Source organism: Rhipicephalus sanguineus, chromosome 4, assembly GCF_013339695.2.
Source record: "Rhipicephalus sanguineus isolate Rsan-2018 chromosome 4, BIME_Rsan_1.4, whole genome shotgun sequence".
Lineage (NCBI taxonomy): Eukaryota > Metazoa > Arthropoda > Arachnida > Ixodida > Ixodidae > Rhipicephalus > Rhipicephalus sanguineus.
Window position 1 is genome coordinate 61,056,229 of NC_051179.1, and position 12,038 is coordinate 61,068,266.

At 42.4% G+C, this 12,038-nt stretch overlaps 1 protein-coding gene across 1 annotated transcript in view; it reads left to right on the forward strand.

Annotated features, from left to right (window-relative positions):
* Positions 1–12,038, forward strand: part of LOC119390069 (uncharacterized) — a 37,833-nt gene that overhangs the window by 20,291 nt on the left and 5,504 nt on the right. Inside the window, exons 20-28 of the mRNA XM_037657605.2 lie at positions 1,527–1,591; positions 3,224–3,301; positions 3,610–3,730; positions 5,680–5,741; positions 6,829–6,906; positions 7,373–7,493; positions 8,540–8,601; positions 9,937–10,014; positions 11,632–11,746. Coding sequence (XP_037513533.1) covers positions 1,527–1,591; positions 3,224–3,301; positions 3,610–3,730; positions 5,680–5,741; positions 6,829–6,906; positions 7,373–7,493; positions 8,540–8,601; positions 9,937–10,014; positions 11,632–11,746 — 780 coding nt within the window. The remainder of the gene's footprint in view (positions 1–1,526; positions 1,592–3,223; positions 3,302–3,609; positions 3,731–5,679; positions 5,742–6,828; positions 6,907–7,372; positions 7,494–8,539; positions 8,602–9,936; positions 10,015–11,631; positions 11,747–12,038) is intronic.

The window sequence follows — 12,038 nt, forward strand, 5'->3', positions numbered from 1 at the left end:
CTTAAAGATGGCAAATTTTGCTTCATTGCTCAGTAATAAGCAACAGACAAACCAATTGCTTATGTGCATGTTCTCACATTATAAATTGATCGCTGAAGGGAAAACGAATATCCCGAGGAAAAATGGCCGTGTCCTAGCTCTTATACGGCGTGTTCCATCCCCTGAATGTGGTGCGTTCACATGAACGAAGGAACTCTTTGAACGGAGAGTTACAGATATCTAGTAGATCAAAAATCTTTCGTAAATTACTTGCAAAAAACTTCTGTGCCTTTGTTTTATATCGACCTTTTTTTCAACAGCGGAGCCGTTTAAGCTGGCTGTTCGTCCGTGACCAGAAAACAGACATGATCATCATCATGAACCGGCGCACGTTCTCTTCGTCCTCTTCTTCATCTTTGTCGTCTGCTTATCATCTTCTGCTTCGCTCCCAGAACGCGCGCGGCAATTTCTACGGCGCGGGAAACAATAACCTAATGTGCGAGAGAACGAGTACAGAGAGAGGGAAAGAAAGGCAGCAAGAGAGAGAGAGAGAGCGAAAGAAACATATAAAGAAAAATAAACAGAGAAATTCTTCGGTAAAAAAAATTCTTGGCGAGGCCGGATTTGCATCCGCGTTCCCACGATCCGAATACGAGCATCGTAACCACACGGCTCTCCAGGTGCGCTAGCAGAGCATAACATAACGTTGTATACAATAGTTATAGCAAGGGGTAGGAAAGGGAAGTGAGGAGAGATGTGAGGGTGAACAGGAGGGAAAGGAGGAGGGAAGAGAGTAAAGGATAGCACAGAAAGAAGGAGAGAGAGAGAAATAGAGAGAAAGGCGGGCAAAGAAGAAAGAGAGAAAGAATAAAAAACAGTGAGAAAGAAAAGAGAGAAAAGATAGGAAGAAAGAGGAAGCAAGCAAGAAAGCGAGACAGAGAAAGAGAAGGAACAAAGAGAACGAAAGATAGAAAGAGCGACAGATAGAAAGTGTGGGTGACCAAGAAGAGAGTGAGAAAGGAAAGTCAGGGTGACGAGGAGGAAAAGGAGGACGGGAGAGAATAAAGCGTAGCACAGACAGAATGAGCAAAAATAGAAATAGAGAGAAACAAGTGTAGAAAGAGAAAGAAAAAGTGAGAGACAATCAAAGAAAGAGAGAGAAAGAAATATATAGAGAAGAAAAGGTAGAAATAGAGCGGAAGCAAGCGAGACATAGTGAGAGTGAGAGAGAAAGAGAAGAAATAGGAAGAAAGATAGAAAGAGCAAGACAGAGACAGAAATAAATAGATAGAGAGAAATAAACACAGAAAAAGAGACAGAAAAAACGGAAAGAGAGGAAAAGAAAGAACGCAAGAAATAAAAGAAATGAAGAGACAAAGAAGGCATCCCAGCTCCGCACTTCCTTCAGCCTTGGAACTTGCTCGAAACTGCTGTAATATTTTTATAACGCTGCAAATGACACGAATCCGCGCTTCCGCAGTCACATTTTTAAGCACCTAAAACGTCGAAAAGGTGTGACACTAACCTTCCCTGCATTTCCCGTGTAGCCAAGCAGCCAGGACCCCCACGTGAAACTAATCCGGATTGCACTGCTTGGATGACGAATCGAACTGTGAGTATTATGTATTATCTTCTGAAGTGTTATCTTTGTCGTTAATAATAGTGATCTCCCTGGTCTATCTTATTGGGATTTTTCGATGCTAAAAGCTGCTTTGAGGTGGGATACCTACCATGTACTTCACTAAATAGAATCGCATGTACGGTAGTACCACGAGAAGGAGAATAGTTCATTCATCGCTCCTATGGGCTGAACTATACTAAACAGGAACTTTTGAGCCAAAAACAGTGATGAAAACTTCATCCCTTCTCTGGAGCTGAACTCCTTCAGTTATTACACTTCACTGTGCGGCCACCGTAGATATCAACATCGGTAGCACTGTCCGATTCTTCAGCCAGTTCGAGAGGGAGCGTCCTTGCGTAACTGTCGCCGGCATTTAAATATATTTTACACAATGTCATAGGATAAGTATTTCAGTCGAAGTGTAAGCCGAAAGTACACGAACGATTTTCCGTACATATTAGTTTCACGGTAAGGTAAGAGTCAGCAGCGAAACGTCAGGAAAAAAATTGTCCACCCTGCAGTCCGGCACATACGTTATACGTTTCATATTGCGGATGCGAATTGCCAATCGCCTCGCACATTTTTTGGACTTCGTACATAAACGTGCGCATCTACATCTGTTTTCGGTTTACCTGGTTCATTCAATATTTCAAAATAGCAAGCACGAACCAGCAACAATTGCAGCAGCATTGAAAATCACTTTCCCGATAGTAAGAGGCGAGGACAGCTTCATATAACGCCTTTCTTAGAGTTAGCCCAAGTTTTAAAAATCTCATCTTGCATATAGGAGAAATCTAATTAAGCTAGATTACTTAAAGAGGTAGATATTACCACAGCGCTGGAAATCAAAATACATAATTGACCGCATTGTTTACAACCCCACAGAAGGCTTTAGGCAAGTTGTTAAAACGTTAGCATCAAAGTTAGAGACGGGAGTGCAAATACGGACACAAAAGAGAAGTCAAGACACCACAAACGCTGAATGGATGGGGACAAAGTGAATAAACGAACCGAGATACACGGGCGTTGTTCCGTGTCTTCACCTTGTCCCGTCCTTTTAGCGCCGCGCGATTATTCCTGTGCGTCCCCAATATATTAGGGCGGAAGACTTCAGTGCCTCTCCAAACGCGAAAATTGACCATCGGCGTCGGCGTCCCGCGGCGTCGGCGTCCATACGAGTGATGAAATAAATTATCATCCCGTGATGATGTCACCACATGGCATCACCATGACGGCAGAGGTCGCCAAAATTTGTGACGTCGACGTGACGTCACATGATGACGTCATCACATGACATCATCCTTGGTGAAATGTCTGCCGATCACGGAGGCAGTGCGACACCCGGCGAGGCTTTCAGAAAGCTCGCAATGCTTTCGATCCTGGAGGCAGCGCATAAGCACGTTAGGTGCAGAAAGCTGTCGGAAGGGGGCCGGGGAAGGATGAATACATATACTGAGAAGAAAAGGAGGATGGTTTTCGCCTTCGAATTGTCTTAGGAAAATGCACAAGGGACCCTGTGAGTTTTAATTTTCTCTCGCATATACGGCACGTCTTCACCAAGCACAATTTTATTCGTTATTTGAGATCTTTCACGACCAGTTGCTTTTTTTTGCCGTTTTTCAGGATAATATTTATCACACCTGCACGTTTAGCTGCGAAGGAGATGAAAGAGTGGCTTTGCGCAATAAGCAGTCTTGTGTGGTAAGTACTGTTTAGGAATTTTTCTTATTAAATTTTATGTCGAATTGATTGCATCAGTACACTATCTTTGTTACTTCGTTGAATCTTCCAGCATATTTAAGCAGCGACAACCTCATTACTAGATTTTACTGTGTTCGTTGTGCACGCTTGTATAAGTCTACTTGCAGGGCCTTGCATGACCACAATGAAATCTGCACCTCCAATATGAAACGAACATGCTTCATATATAAATTCAAGCTTTTACTGTTTGAAACGAAAAACATGCAGCGTCATTTCGATATTTTCCACTTTTTAACTAAATATTTCAGCTTCAACCGGCGTCTGGGTCAACTAAAAACCAAGTCACAGGAATTTTGCCTTATCTGGAGATAGGAGTCTGCGATAACGGAAAATGTGTTCCACAGAACAGCAACATACCTCCGAAGATACGTAAGATTCATTCATCTATCGTACACCGTAACACTGGCAGATTTTCAGGAGGCAGCATAAACTCCTCGTATGTAGCATTGTTTTTCTCTTAACATGACGCATAAGCGAAACGCTGCGACTAAATGCGGTTATTATAGGTATTTCAGATTTGACTCTCTACTTGGTGCCATATTTAGTGTCACTTACGTTTTTCTCTTCTTTTTTTCTTTGTATTGAATGTGTCGTTTGTTACGAAAGGAGTAGCCAGTGCCGCTATAAGTGCACCAACCTCTCCTATACATCGTTTCCAGATCCCTCTGTCATAGGAATCGGCATAACATGAAAGTGAAACATGTCGTCACAGAAGTAGTTGATTGTTTATAGTGCATTGGTATACGAGAGCTTATGCAATGTCTACTGTTGTTTGGCAGATACAATGCCGCTTGATGTGGACGCACTCATGTTGACGCCTATTGTGGCACATCTCCGTAACGATGCCTAACGCCCATGATCGTGATTTAACTCTTGCGGTAGCTGAAGTTCTTAACAAATGCGTGGACACTGCATATGGTGAATTCCCCGCAAAGATGGCATCAACAAGAACATAAACACTGATACTCGATATGCTCTCCATCAAAGCGTAGTGAAACGCGAGAAGAAACACTACGTGCGTCGTGTCTTCCCTTTAGCCTGGCCGTTAATTCTCGCAAGGCGAGCGGGGAACGCGGTGCGACAGCCAGGCGAGCGTCGGAGAGCTACTTTTTTCGATATGAATGGATGCTATGAGCGAGGCTTGGGCTAAAGCCACCACCTCGCGGTGTGTTAAAGCGTTGACGAAATTACACTTCTATTGGAAACGCACCGAATGGCACGGACGTAGAAACGGTGCCTCTTTTTTTTCGATACTGGTGGCACACATGTCACCGCCCCGTTATAAAGGGGGACGCTCATAGCAGCCATCCGTCCATCGAAGAGCACTGTGAGAGGAAGGTGCGAAACATAAAAACCGCTTTCATGTATCCTCCTTTATGTGTTTGGCGGCAGCACAGTGGGCTAAACGCCCGCCAGTCATCGCAGCGGACCGACAGGTCATGGGTTCGACTCCCGTCAACGGAACTTTTTCTTACAGCTTTTCTTTGCCATCTGATGGCGTTCATTTTGGTGACGTATTTCTGTGACGGAAATACGTCATGAAAGTCTTGGTGGACCCCGGCAACAAACACTTTCGTGTTAAAAAATTACTATTATATTGCCATCGGTAACACTTGATGATTTCGTAAAAGTTATGACGCACCACGTACACCAATATTATGAGCTTAACAGCATAAATATACCCACAATATTACGAGCATATTGTCCTGTGCCTTTGGCAGAAAAACAATATTCAACAGGTGAACTGATGTATACGTAGCTAACAACTATAACCTAATGATCAAGTGATCATTCCTAATTTAGTGAAACTAAGATTCCAATAAAGAGAGAACCCTTGATGGTACCCTGACGATGATAGGCTGGATGATCACCCGGCATGCAATTTCATGTTTTGGGCAATAGTTTTCGTTACGCGTTGATAATATAGACGCACAAATATTACTATGCACTCACGAGCTGACACCCACGCAACAGATGAAGTTCGAAATGCTCAACGAAGCATTGCCGAACATGCTAAAACTATACTGGAGTATTTCGGTATTCAGTCAATAAAGGGCAGTGCTTGCGTAAGGCTGCATATTCTGATTTATTGCTTTCCTAATTATACAGCTCTACAGAAAGAGACTGTTGCCTAAATAATGGTTATACGTCAGTACGGGAAACAACCCAAGTTTTATCGTTCCAGGTGCCCGTGTCTATATAACAAAAACATAGCGAATGAGAAGCCTATCTGCATCATACAAATGCAACGTATCTTCTCGTATAATGATTTCAAGGGTCTAAGGTTCCGCATATTTCCTTCTCTTTTGTTTATTTAGCAATGCCCAGGCCACCAATTGACAATAATCCAGATTGTAATCACATGGACGATGGCTCCGGTGTAAGTTGCTATCTACAGTTCTTTTTTTATAAACCCTCGAATCTTTCACGGTATTTTTTCGACGCAGCAAGCTTACACTGCAAGGACAGGGGTAACTGGGTATTTCGCAGAGTTCGTAACGCATCAGCTCTTTGGGGCAGGCAACGTAGCCGTTGTCGTCGAATGCAGTGAGCACACAAAGTTAGCAACTACACCACGTGCTGTATTAATGAGGCTACGATTACGAAAAGCCTGATGCTTGTACTGCGGATGTGTTCCCTGCTTTTGTTGCCTAGTGGTGGCCCCCTGGCCTCGTGAAGAGGTACGCTCATGGCTTTCTTGCCATGGTGGCCTTCAACACTTTTGTTCGTGATTGTTGTAAATAAATCTTGACGTGACTTGCAATCCGAATGGCAAAACCCTAATCGGCTTCTTCTGCATGCAAACCATCTCTGAACTCCATAGATGTGTGATACAGGGTACTGAGGTTACATAGTAAGAAATCTCGCGTAACAGTTGTATGGCACAGCCGGTTTTTACCTCCCCTACACTGCGCACTATGAAGCTCAGATGAATTCCACGGTAATAACTTATATATTTTCTTCCTTAGTTTCATGATTTATGAATTTTTCAAACATGGCAGTTGTACGGAATGTACAGCATATCAGAAATTGTGTCGAATATCGGCGATAACCCTAATGATATCTCTAAAGGCGTCAGGCATAAATGCTTCGTTATCGAGTAGTCGCTTGAGATTCTGAAAGTCTCGTGGGAGACGACAAACCCAGGAGTCTGTTTGTGATATAGCGACAAGACAAGCATACAACGCTGAATAGGTCCCTTTATGCACTCTGATCGAAAGAAATACCCTCAAGCTGTTTGCCGAGCAACAGTTGTTGTCAACGCACGTCATTCTGCCCACCTAACCCAACTTGGCCTCGCGCCTACTAACGCACATAAACCAATGTTCTTGTCGGAAGAAACCAGAACTTGTACATTTGTTGATATTAAGAGAACTGAGCACCACGGTGACTCCTGCTTAGCTTTCGACGTTTTTCTTCACGGCATTGCAATTCCATAATTAACACGACGCCTGCAATTTTTCCAGGAATACGTTTACCAGAACTGCTCGTTTGTTTGTGAAGGGGATGAAGAGTCCTACCTGAACAACAGTGAGAAGTGCGTTGTAAGTATGCCTAAGTTCCGATGAAATCGTGTATCTGCGACCATGTTATGATTAAGGTCTTTATTTCCTAATAATATGTGTGGAAAAATGATCGTGCAGTTTGATGATGCAACAATACAGACTGCTATTATTGCAGCAGGCATCAAACTGAAATTTTGTTTGACCTGTTCAGGCTGCATCAGTTGCACCAGCTGAAAAAGAAGCTGAACTAGTGACAAGAAAGCAGCGTCACGTCATTTATTGTAGGCCGAGCTTCCTTATAGTTTAAGTATTTGTATTACTTATATACTCTCTATAATGAAGGCCATTGCACTGATTGCCTTTGGTCTTTCATTAATTTCTCGTCAAATACCTTATCTGCTAAGAAGGCTCTGAGTGAAAGGATCCTTTCATTTTTCTTACATTTATTTCTGTTCACAATTAAAATTTAAACCTGCTGGGTGTTTTTTTGCTTCCGTACTTAAAGCTTCAAGGCCAATCTCCAGTCGCCATTCCAACTTCGTTACAAACAACGTCAGCTGCTTTTGGTACGGGAGTCTGCAAAGAGGGACAGTGCGTTTCTAAAGATGCGGTTCTACCTCCAAACCGTAAGTTGAACTATCACATGTTTAGCCTCTGAAAGCAGATGAAACATATACAGTTTCTTGTAGATTAAAGCATCGAAGTACGGCGAACTAGTTCTCGAGTACGCTGAAGAGTATTTAAGTTTCGCGATATTTCACTACCGACACCAATGCTCATAGTTTTCAAAATGAGGCAAACCATGGCTTTTTATTGCGTCAACACAGTTGATTGTACAGACCAGGCACTTTGGTTTTACGAATACCTATTACAACATGTTGTGTTCTTTCAGCCTTACCCTGTACTTTCAAGTGGAGTGATGATATGGTTGCTCTTTGCGACATGTGCTGACTCTTCCCCTTGTTTGTGATCGCCCAAAGGAGAGACATGATACTGTCGCTCTCTTTGATAGGCCATCGCACACACTGTAGCTTTCCTTCCTGCAATAAATAACCGTTCTAGCAAACATTGCTCGACGCACTTTCGCCCTGCGATGATGGTCGCTCGTCAACTTATCGGGTTCTCTAGCGTTTTCAATAAACATTCTGGGCGTTTATGTCCGCATTTCCTTATGGGCTTCCGTGGCACCACGTTCGCGCGGTTGTTCGGCATATCTTAACACCTGCATAGCGTACTAGTGCACGCGCAAATATCACAGTTTACAAGTAACATGAGCAAGTTATGGATCATCGATGTATCATTTTTGTATTATCGTCTCCAGAGGAAGATGATGATACAAAAAGGTACTGTACATCGTGCCATCGCCACTTGCTCAAGCAGCAGATGGTGACGGCGCAACGGCTTTTATCGGACATTGTCGTGTGATGGCTACAATGAAAGTTTAGAATACTGCTACTTCTGTGGACATTCCCCGGTGGAATTATATTCGCAAAAACTTAGTTACACGCGTTTATGTTGATGTCTTCGACATTGAGGGGGGCCAATGTACTATGGCTGCGTATATTTCGCCGCCATAGCCTTCCAAATCTCTTAGAGGTATTTAAAAGGGCGTAAGGCTAGTCAACCTTGATTATGCATTTATTTTACGTTCCCTTCCTTCAAATACAACTAGCTGGACGGCCAAGACCACCACGAAGGAGCCCTGACTGTAAAGCTTGGAAGAAAGGGCTCAAGGTAGGTGTGCGCATGCGCGCCACTAAGCTCTACAGCCTGTACCTCTTGCCTGCCTATATTTAAAAATCTTGCAGCGTTAAGTAGCCTGTCTGCACATTGCTAAGCTCTTCTGACTTGGTCATAAGCCACAGGCGTTTTCGCACAATAGTTCAGCTTTCTAGTTACATCGATACTCCTTTTTTATCATTTGCTTACCGATGCCATTTGTAACTGAAATGACAAAGTAACTAAGCTAGCTGTGAATATGTGTTGCTGGCTCGCGGTGCATACACCCAGTATCGAGAGCGACCAGATCTGCAACGCAAGTAGGACAGACGTGCATATTGCGAATATCTTCATCCAAATCTGACGTTGAGTGGACGTTTTCAGGGTTTAACTCAAATCAGACACAAGTGGAAACCTCTTACGTGTGCACAGAAAGACAGAAACGTATATATTTTATTTTTTAGCCTTCCAGCGTTAAGATAACGAGCAAAGGTATGCATGAATTTATCACTAAGAAATAGTGCGATAATTTGACTTGGCATGCCGTGTAATTCTCAAATACTTCGTCGAGTGTCTGCGTAGGATCACCAACTAATAATACCTTACAAATAAAATTCCCGTGTGCTACGACGATCGTCAAATACGGCCATGTAATTCAATGTCATTATTTCAATTTCCACAGAAGGGACTAAGGCTTTTCAACGTCTATAGGCATTTTATTACACGAATATCCGCATCCAGTTTTAATTTACCCTTTTGTCTAAAAGCAAGCACTCCAAATAATAATCCTCTCCGCGACCTCTTTTGGGCCAGAAGGCAGAAACCCAATATCGATGAGTGATATGGGCTTTCTGATATGGGGAATATATAAATGTTCATATTGAGTGATATTGGGTTTCTGATATAGGGAATAAGTTCTAGGCAAGGGCACCTGAAATTTATGCTACTTTGTGAAAAGCCGCAAAGATTATTGCAGGGTCGGTAGCAAATTGGCAGTGTAGCTTAGAGTCGTTCATTGAAATTAGGTTATTTCACAACACCTTGTTCAAAACATTTTTCTATTTGCTATAAGAGCACAAAGCTAAGCAGGAGTAAAACCCTGCCGAAAATGAACAGTACACACACCACCTGAAAATGCCTCTACTCTGCAACCTTCAGCACGTTAGCAATAAAACATGATTTTTTTTTATGAAACCGAACAGCCGTTACTTCAACATAAATGCAAGAACGAGTGGGAAATTACAGACTTTTCGCTCAAATATGCGAAGATACATTTTACGCTGAAGCTAAAGATCATTGAACTTGATAGCTTCAACAAACATTGCTTATTTAGGTATACTTCTATTTCAGAATTACGCTTATGGCAAATGTGCATTTCCTTGCGAAGGAGACGAAATGGTGTTCTTAAAGACAGGACAAAAGTGCATTGTGAGTAGACGTCACGTCATCTTTTTTTTACTTCTTTGTAAGTCAGATCTACCGCGTAATGTGTGCGAAGTGTGAAGCCATGTTGTCGTCCTTGACAAGCCCTTTCCCGAAGTGTTAAAATACTTTTAAGTGAGTTGTGTTCTACGATAGGGTATCTATTCGTTGAAATCCTCTCTACCGCTAAGTTTAGCGTGGCAGGTCATATTGGGTTATGAACATATTGCCGTTGTTGACTGTAAGGTGAAACACATAAATAAAAAACCTACTGGTTTAACTCGTCGAGTGCAAGTTGTGTTATTCTAAAGCAAGTCGAGCTATGTCGCATGTAAAACTTAATAATAATGAACATGTGTCTAACCAGCGTCTAACGCAGTATAATCGTAATGAAAAAAATACTTATTCATTATAATCATTGCTTAATTGACTGCGTTGCCGGGCCGGTGTAGATGATTAAGTTTGGTTTCTTTAAATTCGCGTTTTAATCATGCAATAGGATGTGAAAATATCCGTTTTTCATCAATACACTAGCACATGTTATCTAATTTCCTGCGTGTACCTGTGAACGTTTGTTTTGAAACAGGTCATAAGCATCTGTTGTTGCAAAATTAGGAAATGATCGTGTGGTTCTAAGAAGAGTAAACTTGCCTCACAACCAACATTTAGGGATAAGTGGGCGGAGCGCCCTCTCTTGGCGGTGGCTACGCATGAGCCCGAATATGAATTGAATATAAACATAAATTCATATCTGAAGAACAAACCTAGTTACCAAAAGTGGCTCATCGTTGTACATACCAGACACTTACTGTAATATTCTGTTAAAATTTGAGGCGTACCATAAGCTACCTAGGTTTCGAGAACATTTGCATATTTTGCAGATCCACCCACTAAAGTATTGTGTAATGTTGTAAAATATTTAAATGCCCTGGACATGTTTTGTGGCACGACACGAGAATTTTACAGCATTATTCCAGTTCTGCATTATATAGAACCATGGTTCGATTTTGGTATGGTGTTTTGTTCGTGAGATACGATTATTGCGGTCTATTTCCTATTCGGCTGTGGTGTAGTGCGCGGCCACTACCGAAAGACACGCCCTGATGTCCAGAGAATGATGTAAATAAAGATAAAGGTTAGACCCTGAAGGTCTTGTGCGCAGGTATGCTTATCGACTATATACTACCAGCTTTCACGTTAATATTATTAAGGCAAAAGGCTTAGATGCCTCATCGAACGCAAAACTTGACCGTCGGCGTTGGCGTCCCGCGTCGGCGGCGTCAATACGAGTGATGCAAAAAAATCATCGTCACGTGATGACATCATACACGACGTCATCATGACGACACAGATCGCCAAAATGTGTGACGCCATCACACGACGTCGACAAAGGTGTGCCGATCACGGAGGCAGTGCAAAACCAGGTGAGGTGCAGAAAGTTTTCGAAAGGGGGTGGGGGGATCAATACAATCAACTTAGAAGAAAGAGAAAAAGGGGATGGCTTTCGCCTTCACGTCATCTGAGGGGTATGCGTAAAGGACCCTGTGAATTTTTGACAATTTTTTCAACTTTGTTGCTGCAGCGCCTTCTTGTTACTATTTGTTCTTTTTCAATGCATTCCAGCTTCCAGAGGGCCAGACTATAGATACTGCAAAGAAGGGTAGACGCACACGCCGAAAAGGAATCTGCGAAAAAGGAGTGTGTGTTCCTAGAAACAAGAAAGTGCGACCGCCAAAAGGTGTGAACCATTATACGTACCTCTTTTTCGACGCATTGCTGTGTTTGTATTTTAATTTAGGCCAAGCAAGATTAGGTCGATCAGATCGTCTTGCATTGCAGAGAGCGCGTGAAAGCACGCATTATCTTTAAAGAACGCTAGAGTATCTACAGCGTGTAGGATAGGTACAACAGCCCATAATTACAAACCATAATCACACATTATCACTAACAGAAATTCCAATATTCTGAAAAATTGACAAACTGTATTTGTAAAATATGTCGAGTGCCTCTGTCCTGAATTCTCAAACACA